At 35.7% G+C, this 24,539-nt stretch overlaps 2 protein-coding genes across 2 annotated transcripts in view; both read right to left on the reverse strand.

The window, feature by feature from the left end:
* Nucleotides 1-17,503, reverse strand: part of LOC113512097 (tRNA:m(4)X modification enzyme TRM13 homolog) — a 232,565-nt gene extending 215,062 nt beyond the window's left edge. Inside the window, exon 1 of the mRNA XM_052893901.1 lies at nucleotides 17,358-17,503. The gene's annotated coding sequence lies outside the window, so the exon portion shown is untranslated. The remainder of the gene's footprint in view (nucleotides 1-17,357) is intronic.
* LOC113509959 (host cell factor 1) lies at nucleotides 3,166-7,695 on the reverse strand. The gene has a single exon (XM_026893379.3). The coding sequence runs from the start codon at nucleotides 7,467-7,469 to the stop codon at nucleotides 4,947-4,949; it is 2,523 nt and encodes an 840-aa protein (XP_026749180.2). The 5' UTR covers nucleotides 7,470-7,695; the 3' UTR covers nucleotides 3,166-4,946.
* Nucleotides 17,504-24,539: the final 7,036 nt, after the last annotated feature.

Raw genomic sequence — 24,539 nt, forward strand, 5'->3', positions numbered from 1 at the left:
GCAGTAATGTACTATTTCTATACAAGAGAAACCCGTGCCTATTAGTGGCATGTTTATTGGTTGTAACATCATATGGAACAAACAATCCATTTTGCAATAAAAAAAATGTTAAGTATACCTATATAAATCCTTTGCTTTCTATCTAATAGCAAAACGGATGCAAACCACATAATATCTTTATCAATAATTCATTAGGAATAGGTAAACTAAATAATCCCTTAAAATGCATATCTTGGTAAAAATCCATTTGCATCGTGTCCATGCATAATTTAGAGAGATAAGTGCTCGATAAATTTATCTACTATTTTTTCGCATGAACGGCTCTCGTTCTGGGTAAATTATAACGTATATTCAAATCCAATAACCCGTGTAGTTCTAAAATTATGGATAGAGCGGCTTAGCGTAAGTTCTACAAACATTTTGTCCTTATGTCGATAAGTTTGTATGGAAATCTAAGTTTTTGAAATCACCCGTTAGAGGCGCTGCTATATTTTTAATTTTTTTTACTACGTTTGTACCGTTGTAGAACAGGCTAAGGTCGGAGACCATGCTGCTTAGTCTAATATAAGTTATACATGTAAACGTCAGCTATAGTTTTTTTTTTAATGAGTGATAATGGAATGGTAACCCCGCCTGCGCTAACGGTATACACTGGTAGAGCATCAGTGTGAGATGATAAGTTAAAATGAAGGAGCATGTCAGTTAGCCCTTCGTGACGTATACACTTAGAAGCTTCAGCACGATGGTTTCCAGGAGGACCACGGGGAGGTCGACCTGGTTCGATATATTGCTAGCAATAGAGCTCTTAGTCACCATTACTAACTATCCCTTCCCCTCCTGTCAGCTGTAGTTAACGCAGTAGTAATATAAATGTGTTAAACTCGCAATAGGGTGTCAGATCTATAATGAGGAAATATTTACTGACGCTAAAAGGACATATTTAGATACAAATAGTAAAATTTTCAGTCTGAAGTTAATTAGGAAAATGTCTACTGACTTAGCTGCTTAAACATCTTTTGTCACTTATGATGCATATACGAGACCCGATTTTATAAACTTGTCTTTTAATCTAATATTTTAATTTGATAGTTTCGCCAAATTACTGTTTTATGAACTATTATAAGCTTAATTTATATTTTTTTGAAAAGTGCAATTTTGAGTACTCATAGTGACATCTTACAGATACTATTTGAATTAAAAATCAATGTAGACATGCAGACTGTTCCAAGTATCTCGTGAAACTACATAAGTACATTAGATGGCGCTGTAAAGAAGTTTTATAAATTTGGCGGGTTTTGTAACTAAGATGTTTTCCTTTGTTCCTAACAAAATTTTTACAATACGACCTTCACGTCGGCATAACTAATTATGTTCACAAAAAAAGAGACATTAAAATATGCTTGTAAATCTTTTGTAAATGTATGGATGTGTTGAAAGATTTACTTTTCTTTTGTAGTGACATACATTGATGATGGAGGGCATTCGTGATGATGGACCAGATGACCTGTTTAATCTTCACCTATCATCCCTCACTGCCAGCGTATACACAGGCGCGGTCGCCATCCATTATTACCCAATAAACAGAAAATCCCTAATCAAGATTATTATGGTGCCTATAATTGTCTATTATTTTAATAATATCATTACATAACTAGTTTAATTTGTGAACTATCAGTTATAGATCCTAAAAAACACTGTCGAGACACATAAATACATGAATATAAAGGTATTCATGTATTGTGTGGGTTTCGAACCCGTTGCGTGTTTGCGTTTGCGGAAACATTGCAATTATATAAATAGATTACAGCCCATATTACTTGTTGATAATATGGCTTCCCATAGTCGAAATTTTTTAAAATCGGTTAAGCATTTTTTAAATTTATTTATTAGAAACAAAAAAATCTCTTTAATTTAGTTAGATGTAACAAAATGTATTACTTTATCTACGGGTGAAGATTATTAGTAACGGCATTTAGTGGTCCCACTGCTTGTGATATGTCTTGTCAGGTCGGCCTCCACGTTGAGTCACCTTGAGACCTTCCAGACTTCATCCTTATTGCTATCCCATCAGCATAAACTAATACGCGCAGGTAAGGGTAACCATGTAATATTGGGGGGAAGAGATTGTTAGTAATGGGGAGGTTAGCCCCATTGCTAACAATATACCTTATCAGGTCGACCTCCACGCGGTTCCTTCTGGAAACCATCATGACTAATTTATCGTTAAATTCGTCACGATGGGATAATTAACCTGCCTTTTCTCCTTCACCAATCATCCCTCAGTAGTGTATACCGCTAGCGCAGGCGGGATTACCATTCCATTATCATCCATAAAAAAAAAACATGCAGTATTTCATTTTCATCCCCCATCATGTGCAGAGGGTAGGGTTACCATTGCATGTTCCATTTTCATATATGAAAAAAAAAAATGTTTATGCACTTACTAATTACTGTTGTAGGTACTGAACATGTAATTTTTATTCCAAATCCAATTTGAATTAATCAGGGTCATTTTATAGGTGAATAGTTAAAATAGCAACTGTACACGAACCAGAGTACAATTCATTTTGTATCTTGCTAATGAAACAATAAAGTGTTTAATAATTAAGATTGTATTTCACAAAAAAGGACAGTTGTGGCATAATCAGTTATTTTAAAAACTGCTAAAAAGATTTTGATAAAATTTATAAAACTTTAAAAGTTAGAACGAAACAAACATAAAAAAAAAAAAAAACAATAAAATTGAGAAACTTCTTTTTGTAAGTCGTTTGAAAATAGAATGTATCAGTGCATTATATTTATTTTAATGTATATTATTGAAAAGTTATGCACATAAATCATTAATTTCTATGTTAAAAAAATAAATTGCCTGTAAAATGCTCAAATTTAGGTTCAGTAAGTAAATTTTTAAATAAGAAATTTTATGAAAGTTTAACAACCCATTATTCTAACTTTAAAGTAATTATTTGAAATAAGACAAATTATATTAAGCAATAATCTATATATTAAGTTAGGTTTTTTATGTGTTCTTATTTTGAAAAATAAAAACCGAAACTGTTTATGGTACATTACAAAAATAAATAATTTAAATAACTAAACAACGATAATGAGTTTTCCATTACTATCTAGCGTCATGGACATCATCAGTATGGAATGAAAACCACATTTCTCCAAATCGTTTATTCAAGCAAATGAACATAATATGAACAAAGTATAACATTAAATTTATCTACTTAATGATATTTACATTCCGTACCTTGCTTACCATGTATTTTATTAATCTATTCTATACGTACATATATCTAGGACTCTTATCTTAAACAGTGTAAAGATGCAAAATACCATTTGTCCATAGGGGTTGAATTAAAAAAATAAAACATTTGAAATGAAAACGAAACGCTCGCATCTCACACAAAACAGTATTATGCATTTTTACGTCAATTAATTGTTAAGGGAACATTCTTATTGTTGATAATATTCAATTATCAATCGAATTGTCATAGTACTGGAATAGACCATAAGCTACGCTCACGCCGCTCATGTGGGGTCATTAACACAACGAGATTTTAAAAGTAGGCACAACAATTTCACTGTCACTAATACACAGTACATAATTATTGTAAGCACAGTTTGTCACAGAAAACGGTCACTTACAGCGGGGCCACTGTCCACGTTCCTCATTAGCATACTAAATTTTCAAATCAGTCTATCAGAAATGATAATTTTGGTCATTTGGTAGACTAGACAGCAGACAACCCGCTCGAGAGAGGACCGGCCGCGGCGCGTGGTAGGGACCGGTGAATACTGATAACAGGGCTACATTAAAGATGTTAATAGGACATAACTTGATAGTCAAACGACCGGTCCAGTGGGGGCGAAGGGGGGAGGGGCACAAACAATCAACGCCACATGACAACATTAACAATGGCTCGTCATAGAAAACTTAAATAGTGCATATTTGAAATCAACTAAAACTAGGAAATAAAGCCATGCACAATGTTTCTAATGGCCAACGCCCACTATGTAGACTAGACTTCATCATAAAATCTGGGCCAATAGAACCATCGGTTTCTTAATAATGTATCTTTAATTGTACATCTAATATAGTACACACTGTCCTGTCATTTGGCCAACAATCTGTTAGCATAACTGTTAATCAACGATGAACTCTTTGAAATTCAGCGCGGAAGACTAAACATTAAATTCAATTACAACAAACTTTCCTATTGTTACAAGCTTAAACTGAGATTACATTCAATTAATATGTTCAATTTATAATAACTAACACTTGCCATACAGTAAAAAAAGGACACATACAAATTGTAATACAAAACATAAAGGTAAAAACAGGAATTAAGAAATTAAAAAAAATCTCTACAGTGAGGCATTCTCAGTTTCTAATAAAGATTGTTAAAATTTAATTTAAAATTATTTTTTTTAAGTTGGTTTGTCCATTCAATCTCATATTACATTTGCACAACAGGCACTTTAGATTAAGTTTGTCAAAATTGAGACAAGGCATAATTATGCGACTACAAATATAATTTGCAAAATAAATACTTTCAGTATAGTTCAATACATTCTATCGGATGAACACAGAGACAGATTATGGATACATTCAATTCAGTGTGTAAATTAGATATTTTATAATAATAATAAATTTAAGAGAGTAAATAAAATATTTTAGTAAAAACTCTATCAAGACACTTTCTACAGACCCATATAACATACAAAAACTCATATACTATATAATTACGATTTAAAATATACTACTGTCCGTTCCACTCAATTGTTCACAATCAATTTACAAGTGACCACTGCAGATGCATTCACAAAATCATACACAATGGTGTCTGGCACCACCACACACATCTCGGTGCAAACTAGGCAGTCTGGTCTCGTTTTAAGGACACTGAAAACTCTTCCCGCAGTCTGAGGAGGCTGGCTCATTGCTGCTGGTTCGACTGTGCCGCCTGGCTCGGTGACTTCGTAATTACTATCGTCTGCTTGCCGCCGACACCCGATTTGCCGAGCTGTAGTACATTAGAGGGCAGTGTGATGATTTTATTACCGCCGACAGTGTTTGCCGACACCAGTTTCACGATGGTTGCTCCTGGTGCGATGTTCTGACCTTGTGCTGCAGTCGCTGGCACAGCAGGTCGGTTTTGCACCATTGCAACCTTAGGGACAGTCGCCACGGTCATACCTGTCGACGTCTTCACTAAAGTCACATATTGGGGAGCGTTGCTCGCTTGGGCGTTTGCACCCGGAGTCTTTTTGATGATGACGGGTATGCCGGCGTTGCTACCGGCTTGTCGCAACACTGTAGCGCCACCCGCCGCCACCGACGTTGTAGCTACTGTAGCAGTTTGTTCACCAGATTTTGCAGTGACTATTTTGTAAACGGGTGTTTTCACTTGTTGACCCCCGAGCGTGCCACCGGCGATTTGTATCGCTCCACCGCTACTAGCTATGACGGGCAGATTGCCCGCTCCTAACTTAACAGGAACACCTGTGGCCACTTTGGTCTGAAGATTGGCGACTCCCGCCTGTATTGGCACACCACCTGCTGTCTTCACCAATACGTTGCTAGTTCCGATTTTAACATTGCCAGCACCTAGTTTTAAGGGAACATTTGTAGTTCCGACTTTCTGTACGCTGTTTGTAGTGATTTTACCTTGAATGTTGGCCGTGCCAATCTTGAGAGGCACAGCACCACTGGTGAGCTTGACAGGCACGTTTCCGGCGCCTAATTTGACTGGTACAGCTCCACTAGCGCCGGTCTTGACTTGCACAAACCGCGGTGTTCCTGCACCAGCCGTTCCAGAGCTAAGCACTATCTGAGTATTTGATTGTGCAGTGGACACCCTCACAGTACCAGGTGTGCCAACACCGCTTACTATCCTTGTGACGCCCTGCGGCGTAACAGCGGCGACTTTAATTTGCTGCGAGGATCCCGCAGCCGCCGGTGACTTAACAATAGTTTTACCTTGGTAAGTAGTTTGTTTCAAAGTAGGTGTGTTTGGAGTAATTTTGACCGCAGGTGATTGTGCTGGTACTTTGATGGAGCCTGGTATAATCTTCTGAGGTGTAGATACTATAGGTGTGATAATAGGCGAGGCCGCCGCGGCAACAGGGCGGACAGGCAGATCCGTCGGATTGGGTGGCAGACCAGTAGCTATAGGCGATGTGAGTCCAAAGGCTTTGGCAGCATCAGGTTGCGTTGCAGCAGGGGAGGCAGGCGGTGGCGCTGCCACGGGCTCCGCAGCCGTCGGGAAGCGGGCAGGTGTCACTTTTCCACATTTCTGTACTTGTAGGACATATGTAGTGATAGTATTCATAGCAGGCCAGCAGAGTTCTAAAGAAGTAGTGCCAGCACGTACCAGTGCAACCCTGCCGGCTTGTGGTGGTACTCCAACTTCCAGATACCATAAATCCTTGCAACAGATTTGATTGTTCCAAGTTTTCCTATAGCCATCTCTTCCTGACCAGATGTAAAGTCTTGTTTGTATTGCGACTGCACTGTGTCCAGCTCGGGCTCGGGGTACACATTCTTCAAACTTATCCAAAGCAATATTATCCCAAGTCATGTTCTCCAAATTAAGTGAAGCCAGTGTATTAGTACATTTCCATTCTTTTTCATGGGTGGCAAGTTTAGATTCATCAGGTACGAGTGGTACCCAACCTCCATAAACATACATATGATGTCCGATGACAGTGGCAGTGTGAAGTGAACGAGGCAATGGTGCTGGACCTCCCACCTCTGGTCTAGACCAAGACATACTATCTACATCGAGTATCCATAAATCACCAAGTCGTGAACCACTCATACCTCCATATATAATTAATGACGATTTTCCAGTATTTTTATCTGTGTAAGCCACACCACTATGAGACTCACGGGGAGGTGGTGATTGGCCATATGTAAGAGGAATGTCCCAAACAGTCATTGATGAGTTAGGATACAATTCAAGGGTATACAAGTCATTAAGGTATCTGGGTATGTTGTTTTTGGGATCATCGCTTTCGTTGGCTAGCCCGCCGAAAAGGTATACTTTCCCATTGAGGAGAGTGAAACTGTGTCCTAAGCGAGGGCAAGGCGGAATACCTTGTTTGGGGGGTAGTGGTTTGAGACGTTTCCACTCCCATCGTGAAGCTTGCAGTTCATATAAATCATTAGAATACTTGCCGTACTCCACCATGCCGCCAAACACCAGCAGCCTCGTGCCATCCACCACGAAGCCATAAGCAGCGCATCCTGGGGGCACTTCACCTTTCGTAACAGGAACAAACCATTGGTTCGTTGTGGTATTGAAGACGTGCAGCTCATGAACAATCCCTTCGTTTCCGCCGCCAAAAACTATCATCAAATCTTTTATGGCGACCGCGCGATGGCCATGTCGAGGTCGTGGTTGCGGGCCGGTGGGATTGTAGACTTTTTGCCACTTAAGTACCGCGTTTTCCTTCATTTTTACTATACATTTGTCACTAAAAGCTTTATACCGTATGTATCTCTCGGGATGCGTATCTATCGCATAGACAATGAGAAACGTCGTAAATAAGCTTTGAAGAAAATATTCGGGTTAGTTGAAGCTACCTAATACTATCTTAATCGGTATTCTCTTTTCCACTTATTATGTCGGCCTATGAGTAAAAAAAAATCACCTTATGAAGCTTACAGTGTACAACAAAAATGGCGTTAGCAACAGCGTAGCCAACATGAAAACAGTGGAAAAAGCGGCGTCGGACGTCAAGATTTAATCTATGACTAATATAGTTTTAATATGAATTGTTTTTGATCAAAACCTTACCAGAATAAAATAATTTTAAAATTGTATTATTCTTTTATTTAATTAATTGATTAATCTTTGTTAAAATGTTATATTTAGATTTTTTATACAAATATTGTACTATAATTACTAAATAAATTACAAGCAGAAGGACTAAATGGCAGGTAAAATCTGAAAACAGATGGCGCTGCTGTATTATGATCTCTTGTTACTAAAGATATCAATAATATTACAAAAGATGCATATTATTTTTGATACCTATAAATAATATTATTTGAATTTAATCAATAAATTCAATTAAAGTAGTGAGAATTCCATTTAGTAAAAGGCTTGACTGGCTGCTTGAATTTAAGTCACAAATTCTTTATTTATTTATTACAAAAATCCACAGCTCTTATAAAATAACTTACATGCTAAGTTTCTTATAAATACAGCCAATAATAGAATTTAATTATATAAACGAAAATTATAATTCTCTTTAATAAAAATTCAGATAGAACTCAGGTAAAATGGATGGAATAGGTATGTAATCGAAATTCACACTTCAATTTGTTTATTTTGATAGACAAATTGTAATTTTTACGCATTTTAAACATCTCCGGGTATAATTATGTGTGTATGGACTATACGAAAAAATACAAAATAATAAAAAAAAAAAAAAAAATAGGCAGTAAATGATTATTTATAGCAAAATCTATGTTATCTCTATTTATACCGAAGTGACCTGAACACAAACGGGGTGAATAGTGAAAAAGCCATGGGGTCGAAATATATTTCATGTATATACAATAATTATATAATTTATTTAACAATAAATATATAAAGGACTTATAGGCAATTCATTTTTTTTAACTGGACTTTATTTACCAAACGGTGACTTTATAAAAAAAATGATGTCCATGATACTGTTCATATTTATAAGCGACGGTTACCATTTAATTATTGTAAAAATATTTAAATATGAGTAGAAGTTTTTCGGACAGAGGTTAACACGGAAATGTCTTAAAAATTTTACTAAAAGAGATGTTAATGAGAGATTAAAAGCAAGTCAGTTCATCCATTATGAATATTTCATCAAGATTAGCCATGATTAACAAATTATTTTACGGAGACACGACATAACGTTTGACTAAAACATCATATATAAAGTGATAACTCAGTCCCAATATAAATTTTACCATTCCCATTATCTTCCTAGCCATTCTTATTTACAAAAAATGGCGTCCCTATTCAGACTTACAGTTCTATTCTAGTTCCAGTTCTATTTACACATCTATTATGTTTATTAACTCCATAATTATTAATGAGGATATTTAAATATTTTAATTTTATACTGAAAGAAAACAATTAGTTTAACAATTTATTAGCAAGAGTTGTCTTATCTCCGAAACAAATCTCGTCCAGCCAACCCAGAGTAGAATTAAATATTTTAATAATGAAACTCCTCATAAACACAAAATTAATCTTACCGTAAGCTTGGAAACTAAAAAATGACCAAGTAAAACGATCCATTTTTTTTAATGGATGACAATGTAATGGTAACCCCATCTGCGCTAACAGCAACAGTATACGCTGGCATGTAGTGATGGGACTCGAGTGATTTTTTTTCACTCGAGTCACTCGGTAATGATAAGTTACTCACTCGAATGCCACTCGAGTGAAGATAAAACTCGAGTGATTTTTATTCACTCGAGTCACTCGGAATATAAAACTCGAGTGACCAAAATTTTAAAACGAATAAAACAGTATTAATATTACATAGAAAATGTGTATTCATTCTCATAAAAAAAAATCTAAACAAAATGTAAAAAATAGATTTTTCCTTCAAACTAAACCTGTCATACATAATCAAGAAACCTCTTGTATCAACTATCAGTCAAATTAAAATATTGTAATCTACTACTAATAAGTTCTAATCCAATTTAATTTATTCTAACAAGGAACTTTCATGAGATCCAAATATGAACAGTTTTATTATGTTCTTAACATTTATATAATAACAACAATTTATGTAATAAAATACGTGTTTTAAAATTAACTTAAATGAAACTTAAATAAACTCAACAATAAAAAAAAAAACCGAAATAATGTATTTTTAACGAGATAACAAATTTAATTGAGATTGGTGTAATAGTTCTATTTTTATAAGTTCTATTTTTAAAAGTAACATTAATAAAACCTCAACAATAAGTATTGTAATAGTTAGGTATGCTTTATTATTGTCAGAAGTCCATAAATCTGTTGTAGCAGCCGTATATTCAATTAAATGTAGAATATCTACAATTATAGTGCATGCGGCATGATAAGCATCAGGAAAAATTTTCTCTCTTAAAAGTTTCCTGCTACCGCGGGTAAACTTGTCACAATTTGAATTTCTCACTCGGCTCTGTATAAACCACTCGAGTGGTACGAGTCACTCGTAATTCGAGTCGATTCGAGTCACTCGAAACTCGAGTCGTCAAAAATTTAACTCAAGTGCAAGTAATATAAAAACTACTCGAGTCACTCGAGTGAAAAGCAACTCGAATCCCATCACTACTGGCATGCCACTAGTGAAAATGATATGTGACGATGAAAGCAGGTCAGTTAGCCCATCGTGAGGAATTTCCCGAATTCATAAAACATATAATTAACGACGATGGTTTCCAGGGGAAACCGTATAGAGGTCGACTTGATAGGGTGTATGGCTAACAGTGTGCTAGTAAAGTCCTATTACTAACAACCCTTTTTCCTACAGACGATCTATTTAGAAAATATTCAATCTATTAAACTTCATATTATTTTGGTGTAAAAGAATTAACATTAAATATTCAATAATTGGATAAAACAGCTAGTAGTCGTATATGAAGTTAATATTATTTATTTATTCTACTCCAAACTTTATTCCCTTTGTTCTTATTTATAATTTAACTACTATTCTCCTTATTTTACGGCAGCTGACAGTGAAAAGTATTAAAATGACAGCTGTTATAGTGCTGTCATTAGGTGACAATAAAGGTAATGGGAAGATTGCTTTGCGTTTACCTTTGGGACAAATAGTACAAAAAATATATATTTAGATAAGTACCTAAAAAGTTACCATAAAACGGGGTTAATAGAAATCACAGAGTAAATAGAAAAATCTGGAAAAAAAATTGGTCTTTTTCTGTTTTAGTCTTCTTATGGTACTGACACAGAAATATAATTGAATAATAAACGCATCCAACGTACCTATCAAATTAAATAATTAACAATCACGAACGTACCTATATTTCATATTTTAAAGTTGGCTGCCATGATTAGAAAGCGCGGTAATTTGTGGATATGATAGATAAGTACCTAAAAAGATTTTCTCCACAGACTATTTAGATAATATGCATTTCCGTTATTTTGATTATATCAGGACGACAATAATAATTAAAGTAAATTCTGTTTAATAAAATTTCAACATAAATTTAAGGTTTTTGGCATAAAGGAAATTGTGTGTAATATTTTATTATTTTAAACATTTTTAAGGGTAAAAAATACACTATTATTTTTATTTGCTACCATAAACATAGTATAGTACAATTTAGAATACCATTCTTCTAACTTATTACAATAGAAAAAATATCCATTTAGAACAAAAAATAATGAAGGAAATGATTCTTTACAATTGCCAACATTACAATAGTCGAAAAGTGCTCGATATTTGTATTAATTTTTATTCTTAATATGTTTTATATTAAACAGTTAATAACTATTAACGAAAGATCATTAGTGCTGCCTCTGTTGAATGATTTAGGAATTAAAATGACTACATAGCGATTTCTTAATCGCTATAATAGATTGTTTAATAATACATAGCTAGCAATTTTTTTTATCTTATAAGCTATTAACAATAAAATACTTTTAATCTTTTATGAGGCACTTTCAGTACACACAAAAAATCTGTGGCGGCAATAGATGTAACTTTTTACGTATTGTATTATCTATGGATTGGATGCATTTAATAAAGAGATTGATCGTCTATAAAGCCAATGAGTATTTACATTTTGTTAGAATTTAAGTAGTGATATTTCTGATACATACCTACTTAATAACAAAATCAAATTTTTTTTTTTTTTTTTTTTTTTTTTTCTTCTTTTGTGGCGTTCACCCCGATATTAGGGTATTTTGCCAAGAACAAAACGGGGAAACGATAATAGTAATAAAAATACCTAACACAAACGAATTTAAAAAGGATAAGGATTAGGTCTAGGATATTTATAGGATATGAAGGATATACTTGTACATATGAGAATATACTTATAAATATATAGGAGATGCAATTATAATTAATGCAACTATAAATGTATTCATGTAATATAACTAAATCTTAATATTGTTATCATATATATATGAAGATAGTATTTTATAGATAATAGGATCATTGGAAGAAAGTAGAGTAAGAATAGAAGTTGGGAATGGAACACGGATGGATCGGAGATGATTAAAAAGGGAGGTGTGGTCAAATTTAGAACATGAGAAGAATATATGATTCAAGTCCGCCACTTCAGCACCGCAATTACACGACGAACTTTGTACAATACCAAGCTTATATAAATGAGAAGGTGTGCATACGTGACCTAGACGCATACGAGTTATAATAGTTGTTGCGGTCTTTCCAAGCTTTAATTTACAAAACCATGGTTTGAAAGGAATATCGGGTTGTATAAGGCGATAAAATCTTCCTTTTATTGTACTTGTTTTTTCCCAATATTCCTTCCAGGCATACCTTAAATATATTTTTGGGAGACAAGCTAGGTCACTACAGTAATTATGATACGGATACATATCACCACAAGTTACAGCCTCTCTTGCAATAAGGTCAGCTTTGTCATTGCCGCTAATACCACTGTGTCCTGGTAACCAGGCAAAAGAAACGGAATACCCTCTCAACATGCAAAGATAAAGACTTTGTCTTATGTCACAAATAATGGGATAAACTGGTTTTGATTTAAACGGATATTTGGCTAGAGCTTGCAAAGAGCTCATAGAGTCAGTGAAAACTATTGCCTTATGTAATTTCATTAAAAGTATATATTCTACAGCTTTTAAAATACCATAGCATTCCCCGGTAAAAACTGAAGATTCCGGTGGAAGTTTAATTTTTTGAACGATATTAAATTGTGAATGAAACACACCCACACCTACACAACCGCTATTGTCTGGTTTTGATGCATCAGTAAAGATGTAGTGCCATTCATTCCATTCAATGTCAGTTATAAACATAAATTTGGCATTCAATTCTGAATCATTTTTTGATAACCCAAAATCATATTTAATATTAGGAGATAAAACTAAAGATTGATATGAGCATTTATAAATGGGAAAACAGGACGATGTAAAAGTGGGAGATTCTATGGATTTATATTTTTCATAACTTTGTATTAAACATGGAGGTTTTTTATATTTCCAATAAGATGAAGACGAAATAAAGATATATAGTTGAGATAACTTTTGAATAAGCGGATGATCAGATAATTGTAAACAACGAAAAAAGAAGCGATCAGATAAATATTGCCTTCTTAAAACCAAAGGTGGATCACCGACTTCGAGCTGTAAAGCATTGATTGGACTTGATTTCATTGCTCCAGAGATAATCCTCAAGGCCTTTGATTGAATTAAATCCAATTTCTTAAAAGCAAATGAACTTCCTGGAGCTAACAAAAAAGTTCCATAATCAATGACACTCCTTATAAGACCATTATAAGCAAGTTTTAGTGAAACGGGATGTGCTCCCCACCAAACTCCAGCAAGGCACCTAAGAATGTTAAGGTTACGCTCACATTTCGTGGAAATATAATTACAGTGGGACAGACCTGTTAATTTATTATCTAGCACGATACCTAAAAATTTAATTTCAGTCTTTATAGGAATGTATGAGTTATCATAAAGCACCTTAATTTGTTGCGGTGATCTCATTCTTGAAAACAAAACTACACTACTCTTGGTTACAGAAAGATTAAGACCATTTGCATCTAACCACGTTTTTAACAAATCTAATGAATCAGATAATTTGGCAGAAGCAGATTCTATGGACTTCGCAATAAAATATAATAAGAGATCATCAGCATATTGTAAAATTTTTACGGATTTATCAAGGAATGATTCTAGATCGTATGTGTATATGTTGAATAAAATTGGACTGAGAACAGATCCTTGTGGAAGGCCTTTCCATACTGTTCTAGATAATTTGGTATCTTCATCTAGATCCATATGTATTGTTCTTTGTGATAAAATATTAATAATGAAATTAGAAAGCATTACCGGTACATTTAAAGCTTGTAATTTAGTTTTTAAAATAGAAATTATTACATTATCATAGGCAGAATTTATATCTAAAAAGGCTGAGAGGATTGACAAATTTTGTGAGAAAGCTATATGAATATCTGAAATAAGAATGCTCACATTATCTAAGGTGCTCTTACCTTTCCTAAAACCAAACTGGTTCGGGGATAGTAAGTTATTACTTTCTAAAAACCATTCTAGACGGTTCTTCACTAAATGTTCAGCTAGCTTTAGTAAGACAGAGGAAAGTGCAACAGGACGGTATGAAGATGGTTCAGAAGGTGGTTTATGAGGCTTTAGAAATGGTATAATAATCTGAGACTTCCATGAAGTAGGTATATTTCCCGAAATAATTATGGAATTAATTATATTTAAAAAGTAAATTAATGTCGCATCGCTAGCATTTTTAAAAAAGGAATACGGTATACCGTCTTCTCCCGGTGCAGAGTCTTTAATACAAGCTAGAACACCTTTAAGTTCTACAAGAGTAAAAGGAGACTCAAGTTCGGATAATTCGTCAGAGACGGATAGAGAAATATTGTAAAGGCATTCCGGCACATAACTAGGAGCAAGGCGATCTAAAAATTTATTCGCTAAAGTTAAATCGAGTGCAGAACGTGATGTATGATCACTAAAGGCAGATCTGAATCTTTTAATATTATTCCAAACGACTGATGAATTAACTTCTGGACAGATAGAAGAACAAAATCTTCTCCAACCTTCCAATGTCTTTTTTTTCAGTAGTTTTCGAGTAGAACGTGAAACTGCGGTGTAAATTTCAAAATTTTCTGATGTCATGTAATTATTATAATTTTTTTCAGCCTCTTTACGATTTTTAATTGCTTCCGTACAATCTTTGTCCCACCAAGGTGGCGAGGGAATTTTCCCTGAAGCACTATTTTTAACAGGAAATAATAAATCAGCAACCTCCTTCATATTAATTATCAAGTCATTACAACAATGATGTTCATTTCCATGGTAAACAATAGGTAACTCCGATATTTTATTATCTAAATATTGTTTGTAAATATTCCAGTCTACATTTGATAAATTATATTTAAGTCGAGGACCACTCTTTCGACTTGAGGGAATGGAAATTGGAAAAGAAAGAATGAGGGGAAAGTGATCGCTTCCGAAGGTAGAGGAATGAGGATACCACGACAGTGAAGAAGCTAAATCAGAAGAACATATTGAAATATCAGGAGCACTAAACCCTTCATTCGGTGCAGTTCTACGTGTCGGTACATCTGAGTTAATAATACATAAGTTGTAAGTGTCAATTATCGTCAGGAGTTTTCCACCATAAAAATTAGAAGTAGAACTGCCCCACGATTGGTGCTGAGCATTAAAATCGCCCATTACGAGAAAAGGTTTAGGTAAAATTGAAAATAATTGTTCTAGTTGTGAATATATTTGGCATGTAGGATCAGGAATATATAAAGTAACAAAACAGATACCATTTATAATTATAGCAGCTGCATTAATGCCGCTATATACAGGAAGCGAAAAAGAAGAAAAAAGAAGGGAGTTTTTGACCAATATGGCAACACCGCCATATCCGTCAGCTCTATCATCACGGAGACTTGTAAAGCCTGAAATCCTAAAAGGATATCCTGGCTTTAACCAAGTCTCTTGTAGAGCTATTATAAAAGGATTATATTTATTAATCAAATAAAATAAGTCTGATTTCTTATTTGTTATGCTACGACAGTTCCACTGAATTATTTGGACTTTGTAATCCATTGTGAGAAGTTAATAATTGAGAAAATACATTGTACATGGCATCGTTGGACGGTGGTAAAGTTGTTTGTATCATTTTCGATTGCGATAACACTTTAATAAGCATGAGAATAATATCAATGATGGATTGATTATTGTCAATATTATTTGATGATAATGCACAACCATTAGAGGGAGCAGGAATATTATATTCCTTAACTATGGCTTCATGGGCAGAACGATCATATCCTTGTTGTATTTTTTGAGGAGAGCGTGGTTTAAGTGTAACTGTTTTTTTATATGATGATTGTATATGTGGTAATGATGATTTCTCTTTAAGGAAAGAAGATTGAAAATGAGATTTATTGGAAGGAGATGATGATGTTAATACATCTGAATATAGTTTAGAAGTTGGAGGATGAAATTTTGATGCTTCAGCATAAGAAACACAACTATGGGCCATTGTTTCTTTAATGGCTTTCTGACGTGCATATTCAGGACATTTTTTACTAATTGCTGAATGAGAACCATTACACAAGATACAAGAAACATTTTCCTCATCTACTTCACATTTATCACCTGTATGATTTTGCCTGCATTTATAACACCGAGGATTTGAACGACACTGCATCTTGACATGTCCGAACCTACAGCAGTTATAGCATTGGATAGTAGGGTAAATGTACAAATCTACAGTTAATGATGTGTAAAACATAAATACTCTTTTTGGCAATATTTGTCCATCAAAAGTAATAACAATGGTTTCAGTATTAATAAAACTTGGTTGTCCTTCATTAATTGTCTTTTTCTTTATTCTTCTGGTTTTTAGAATTTTCCCACAACCTATCGGTACTGATATATTTTGGATTACTTCCTCTTCTGTCCAATCTTTAGGAATACCCCTCACAATTCCCATACGGGTTACATGGAAAGAAGGTATAAATGCCTTAAAATTATGTGTCTCTAAGTTACTATTATTTAAAAATGCATTTGCATTTTCAAAATTTGAGAAAGAAAGCGATAAACGGTTTCTTCCTATTTTTTTGAGGCTACCATTCACTATATTATTTATCTTATTAGTGTGTAAAAAGCGACCAAATGCAATAGGATGTAATGTAGTGTTATCATTAGGATGTGTTTCATTTTTTTGTACATGAACGACATAAGGTGCTATATCCTCGGCATTGTACAAAGTTCTGCTTAAAGTACTGGGTGGAGAAGCAGGTTTAACAGACTCGGTATTGTTTACAACTGGTATTGATACTTGAGTTTGATTCTCATCTTCAATACATTGACAATCACTATCTTTAATTTTAGATTCAAGACCCTTGGTGTGCCTCCTTCGTTTTTTATTGCAATGTTTGCAAATGCGACGTTCACCACGTACTCGCTTACGTTTAGAACTTGCAACGCTAGAACCATCTGTGTCCATACTAGATTCACCCAATATATCAAAACTATTATTGAATGGAATAGTTATATTTGCAGACACCTGGGGGGTTGTCCCCCCAGGGTCTATAGGTGGATCCATAATGTTAATATAGGTAATTTACTTACCAATATTTACAGCAACAAACACTATTACTACAAAATATACAATTAAATATACAATCTAATACACAATATATAAAAAAGACTAATCCTTATATAATTAAATATAAAATTAATTTAAAGAAGATCAAAAAACACTCCCGCTTTTTTAAACGTTTCCCGCGCTTTTTCTACCAAAAGTTACTTCCAAAATCAAATTTACGAGAAGCGTTTAGAAAATCATAGAGAAAAGTATATACAGATTATTATTTGTATATCTGTAAATTCAATTTTTTTTTTATTTCAATCAATCAATCCGGGTCTTCTTGCCCGCCTTAAATAGTGTAGGCGGGTGAGGTAGGGGTCTCGGGGTAAACCCCTTTACCCCGGCTGCATCTCCGGAGGCAACTACCTCCGGGTCACTGGGTTTTGAGCCGGCATACACTGGTGGTCTGTGTATGCCGGCGTGGTGTCTTCTTTGTTGTGGCCTCTTCTTCCTTCTTGTATATGTATATATATATATATTTTTTTTTTTTTTTTTTTTTTTTTTTTTATATAATATATAATATTTTTTAATATTGTAATTCTCCCCTCTCGCCCGTTCCCAGATATATATAATAGATGTTAGTAATATATAATAAGTTGTGTTAGTAAGGGTCGACACAAGAAGTGTGTCGGCCCTCCCCCCGCTTGGACGCGGGGGATATAAATACACACTTGGAACGGGCGAGAGGAGGGAATGAGAAAGAAGAAGGGAAATGGGGAAAAAGGGTAGGTAAGTCGTCATACTGGTAGACGAGGCAATCACGATCACTATTCGCCTGTGCACAGGAGGTCCCTAGGCGTGGGACGGCCGTCCGGTGGACGCGCATGCAGCGGCGCGAGGCCCCTTAAGTGTTGATGGTGTCCGTTGTCGGCACGGGCGAACATTTTGCTCGCCATGTCGACAACGAACCCCTCCACCGTTGGGACCCCTAAGCCGCGGGCGATAACGTCGTTACGGACGTATCTGCCCGCTCCCGTGCACAAGCGGAGAGCGATGTTTTGCTGGGCCTGCAGCCGGCGCCTAAGCGTCGGAGAGCACAGTGCATACCAAGCGGGTGCGGCATATGTTAACCGTGAACGGACGTAGGTCTTATAGATAGAGACCCGCGTCCGTAACGGCAACCTGGAAGTTAGCACCGGTCGGAGAAAGGCGCGCGCCGCGCGAGCCTGCGCTATGGCACGCGACACCTGCGGCACCATTCTCAACGACCGGTCGATGTCGACCCCTAGGTATCGCACGGTGCTCTCCCACGCGATTTCCTTATTAAGGAGCCTTAAGGGCGGCGGCGGTGCTGTACGACTGCGGCGGACGAGTAGCGCGACCGTTTTGTCAACATTGACGGCCATGCGCCACCTGTCCAACCACTCCGGCAGCAGGTCCAGTTTTTTTATTTGAAGAACAGCAGTTAGCTATGTTACCAATGAGTGGCGCTAGTGTCATGTTTAGACTAATAGTTATATTCCTAAACAGTAGATGACGCTAAAAAGGATTTTTGTAAAATATTTACACTATTACTTTTGCGTATTACCAACATCACGATTTACACGAAAAGCTGAAATAAGAACTATCGTGAACTATATTGTAATTTTTTATGACGGCTTTGGATATTCCCGAATTAAAAACGTGAGCAGTCGATAATAAAATTTATTTAAGTCGATAGAGAAGAGTCCACTTAAATCAATTTTATATTAACTTATTCATTATTTAAGGGATCTAAATTTTAATTTTATTTCATCTGCCTATGTAAATAAAAATTCAGTTTCGTAAGTTTAAATTGAATTTCAGTGTTCATTAATGTAAACTAGTTATAATAGGGTTTTTTTTAATGAATGATAATGGAATGATAGCCGCATTCCAAGTTAGCCCATCGTGATGAACTCCACAAGAATGAACTATGATGGTTTCCAGAGGGAATAGCGTGGAGGTCGACCTGACAGGGTACATTGTTAGCAATAAGGTTTTTAAGTCTCTATTACTAACAATCCTTCTCCCCGACCGTTTGCTAGTAATACACCTTATCAGGTTGATCTCCACGTGGTTCTTCCTGGAAACCATCGTGGTTAATTTTAGTTGAATTCGTCAGGATGGGCTATCTGACCTGATGTCATCCCATCGTCTATCATCTTCCATTGGTGCCCCGCCAGTTACTGATAGTGCAGGCGGGGTTACCATATTATTATCATCCATTAAAAAAAATTACGTTACTACCAGCACCTCTCTTGCGCTGTTATTCCTGAGGACTAGGAAGTTATGCTTCTCTGTTTCACTCTTTTTTCTTCACTGTCATATCATACTCTTCAAACCGAAACAGTCATGTGAGCACGACATCTTCGTGGCAGAAATACGAGTGGGAAAGAGGTTTTTTTATGGGTGAAAATGGAATGGTAACCCCGCCTGCGCTAACGGGATACGCTGGCGGAGCACCAATGAAGGGTGAAAGATGAGAATGGAAACAGGCCAGCTAGCCCATCATGTTGAATTCATCAAGAATCAACCATGATAGTTTCCAGGGGGAACCGCGATGAGGTCGACCTGGTTGGGTATATTGCTAGCAATGGGATTCTCAGTCTCCATCACTAACAATCCCTTTCCCCCCAGGGACAGAGGTAGGCATACATAAGAATTTAGTGCAATCTCTCTCTGGTAAACTCCCACTGGTAAATATATTTACTAACAGTATAAAAAGTAATGCATTTCATTTATCATACCTATCAATTTTTCTTCTGCGTTATCAATTTTAAGTCGATTTCGCATTCCCTGGTATTAAAATTTTTATGTGACAGTTTTAATATTTCTAACAGCATCTCAATGTGGCTATAACTTACAATGTCTTAATAAAATTGAGTACTCACATATCATAATAACAACGTTTGCCGAGTCAGCTAGTAAATACATAAAATACAACAAAATTTTGTTGAATGTCACCAGACAAATTTTAATCTTCAAGAATAACATTCTGTACTGGTACTGATATACATAATCTAAGTTCATCAGTGATCAGTATTCATCAGATATAATAGATCCGAAGCGCTATAGTTCATTGGCATTTCGAGACCATTGAACAAGGGCTCCGAGTCGATCTTTCAGCTTGTCGAGGCCGTAAACTTAAGGTTATCGGGTCACATCCAATCAATGGAAGTTTCAATACTTTTGTACAAGAAAGATAGATAGATACTCTTCATTGTTTCCTCCAAATTACGTGCACCATTTGCTACTACAACAAGTCTAAAAAAGGGTAAGTAAATAAATACCAATATAAGTATAATTATGTTAAAGTAAATGCTGTGAATACCTATAATAGGCGTGTGCATTAATATTGTATTGTATTTAATGTTTGTTATATGTGTTATAATGCAATATGCTGTTGCATATTGTATGCAAACTGAGGACAAAAATTTACGGAAATTTGAAATAAACCAATAAGATCGTTACGACAAATGGGAAAGAGTGGAATGAAAAATGAGGAATGAAGGGAACATGGTAGTAAAGAGTGAGGAAAACTTAGAAGGAATTTAAATTAGCTAAAAAACCTGGAAATTAATATCCAAGAACAAGCTGTACTCCTACGGAGGACTAAAAAAAATATATGCTGTTGGTGTTCCTATAAATAAATAAATAAATACTATTAGATTTTTTTAATGGATGATGATGATGGAATGGTAGCCCGACCTGCACTAATGGTATACGCTGGCGAGCACCAGTGAGGGATGGTAGGTGAGAATGAAAAGATAGGTCAGTTAGCCCATCGTGGTGAATACACCTGGCATTCAGCACGATGGTTTATTGCTAACAATAGGACTGGTTGTTCCTATTACTAACCCCCCCCCCCCTCCCTCCCACCACCAGATATATTACATCAGTACCATCTAGTTCGAAATTAAGTAAAGCATCTCTGTGCATCTTTTACCGAATTTATTATGGGGAGTGTTTTGAGAAATTGTTCGAAATGATACCTGCTACTGATTTTCACCACCGTAAAACCCGCCATAAACTAAAGTTCCATTGCAATCTTCTGGATGAGTGGCGCTCCTCCACCGTGCGTTTTTCAAGGCACTTTATTCCACGCACAACCACTCTTTGGAATTAACTTCCAGCCGCAGCATTTCCGAACTGATACGAAATGAGAAGTGAAAATAAAAAATCGAGAGATGGTAATTGGTGATTGATTTTGCAATAATAAATCGAACAAAGATGAGTGTGTGCAAAAGTTGGATGCAAAGGTAACAATGAAGGTCAGTAGTTCCGCACGTCGCTTCACCGCATTTGATGCACCTAACAAATATAATAAAAAAATAACCGATTTTTTTTAAGTCGGTTGACAATTGAACGCAAAGGGACGAAGATATATATATATATATATATATATATATATATATATATATATATATATATATATATATATATATATATATATATATATATATAAATATAAAAGAGGAAGAGGAAGGAGAAGGAATAACTACATGGGACAGATAAAAGAAACACTAGATGGACATACCGTTTCATTATTTGATAGTAACAATCTCTGTACTTAATACTAGTAAATATATTTTTAAACATTTTTAAATCTGTACCTATACATTAACATTGTATTTGGAAGACGAGATAATATAAAGTGCTTTAATATTCATAAATTACGTCCAAATTTGTTTCATCACAAAAATATCTAATTTAAGTCTTGGATACATTGTCGCATAAAAGTGTCAGTCCATTAAATAAATTAATCATTTATAAATTATACAGAAATGTACGCTGTGGCGAAATGAAAAATACACAAAGTGAAAAGTTTCAAGAGGAACTGTCCACAATTAATAAGTTTGTTATTTAAAGACAAGAATTTATTAAACAGAGCTTGTTGCCACGCCGGATACGGACTTTACAGCATTTTTTTTTAAAACTCGCAACATTTAAAAATTTGCAATAGTCGCTTAAGGGACTACTCACATTTATTCAGCCCCATTCGCGTTTCGCTGAACGATTTTGGTCACGCTTACACAGCTCTGCTTCTATCAGCCGCGTACGGCGTCGTAAGAATGAGAATAACCGTCATAGCGTGCTATCTCCGCTGAAACGCTTGTCTACTGTACACGTACACGGCGTTGAATATGCTGCATTTCGTAAAATAATTATCATTACTATAAAATATGTCCGCACTCTTTAATTCTTGCGTACATAATGATTACGCAATAATAAATCAAATCAATGCAGAAACAATACAGGTCGCAACTTGTCGACAAGGAGTCGCGAAACATCTCTATGAAGAGCTGTTTCGCCGCGTTCGACGATGAATGCAGCATAACAGCGCTGAATGCGACAGAACAGCGCTGAACGCGGCAAAATAGCGCTGAACGCTCTCTATAGTATTCGCATAATAAATACACATTTATCCTTATTTTATACTGAGTTGCCGCGAAAGCAGAATAGATGCGGAAAGCTGAATGGATTCGTACACGTTTCCATATAAAATCGTTGTTTTCTATAGACAAAAGTTGAATAGAGCTGAATAAGTGTGAGTAGTCCCTAAATTGGCTGACAAACAATAAACAAAATATATAATATGACATGTAATAGATTTTCATTAATCATACGAAATTAGAGATTGACATAGCGTTAGTGTTGTCCAAGTTTAATTATGCAGATACTGTGTTTGGGAAGTGTCTGCTAAGAAAATGACACAATATATATATATATATATATATATATATATATATATATATATATATATATATATATATATATATATATACGAGGTCTGTATATACGAGGTCTGTTCTGGAATGCGAGAAAGAGGAGTGGGGAGGCCAGGTAAGCGCAGGACCCCTTCCTTATGTCCCTAACAATGCTTCAGTTCTGGTCTGACCGCCGTGTGGTGCGAACTGGCTTGTCACGCCATCTGTGAAGTTACCTCTTAACGAAACCCCGTCGGCATGGAGCCCGCTTCCGTTGAAGAGCAGCGCGTCGTAATCAAGTTTCTCTCGAAACTCGGCAAGAATGGCCGTGAAATTTTTGCCGATCTCAGAACAGTTTATGGGGATGATGCTGTGAAGGAACCAACCGTCCACAAGTGGCTAAAAAGATTCAGAGAGGGCCGAGAAAGCGTTCAAGATGACCCACGTTCAGGACGTCCTTCCACTTCACATTCCGACGAAAACGTGGAAAGAATTCGAACTTGTGTTAATGGGGACCATCGTTTAACGGTCAGACAGTCGTGTGGCACGAGTTCGTCCAGAATTGGCGCGAGAGGGGCGTTGGATTCTTCACCACGACAATGCCCCTGCCCACACCTCTCTTGTTGTCCGTGAGTTTTTGAGTAAAAATTCCATTACGGTGACCGAACACCCCCCTATTCGCCGGATTTGGCCCCGTGTGACTTCTTCTTGTTCCCAAAAACCAAATTGGTACTTCGGGGGCGGCATTTGGGGGACATAAATGAGATAAAAAAAGCTACGACGGGGCAGCTGAGAAACCTACAACCAGAGGACTTTCAAGGAGCCTTCTCACAGTGGAAACGGCGTTGGCACAAGTGCATTATGTCACAGGGGGAGTACTTTGAAGGGGATAAAATTGATTTACCTGAATAATTGTAAAATAAAATTTTTAAAAAACTTTTATACGTACTTTCCGGACAAACCTCGTATATATATATATATATATATATATATATATATATATATATATATATATATATATATATATATATATATATGCTGCAGTTGCCAATCCGTCTGCCAAACTGATGATGACACGATAGACGGTAGACGGTAGACTGCAGATGGCAGACGACAAATTGTAAATAAAAATCGTCTATCTCCCATTATTCTTAATCAATCCTACAGTAAAAGTTTGAAGAGAATATGTTCTCAAAATGGTCAGTTATTATAATATATCTTTGAGACTTTGTACAAAAGTCGTTTGCTTGGGTACCTCTGTCCCATTCGTATTTCAACCGTAAAGCAGTTGTGTTTGCCTGGCTGTGTTTTGGTTTGAAGGGTGGGATATGGCGTGAATTTACATGGTGCAGAGGAATAACATTTGAGTCCTCAGGAATTGCAACGCGTATCATGAGCGTTTCGCTCATGATACGCGTATACTTATATACGCGTATCATGAGCGAATATACGCGTATACGTATACAGTATACTCTGTTATGTCCATGGTACTGC

Source organism: Galleria mellonella, unplaced genomic scaffold (assembly GCF_026898425.1).
Source record: "Galleria mellonella isolate WM207_F2 unplaced genomic scaffold, CSIRO_AGI_GalMel_v1 utg184, whole genome shotgun sequence".
Classification (NCBI taxonomy): domain Eukaryota; kingdom Metazoa; phylum Arthropoda; class Insecta; order Lepidoptera; family Pyralidae; genus Galleria; species Galleria mellonella.

Excerpts from the sequence above, each read along its gene's own strand:
- LOC113509959 (XM_026893379.3), bottom strand. The coding sequence starts at position 7,469 with ATGAAGGAAAACGCGGTACTTAAGTGGCAAAAAGTCTACAATCCCACC.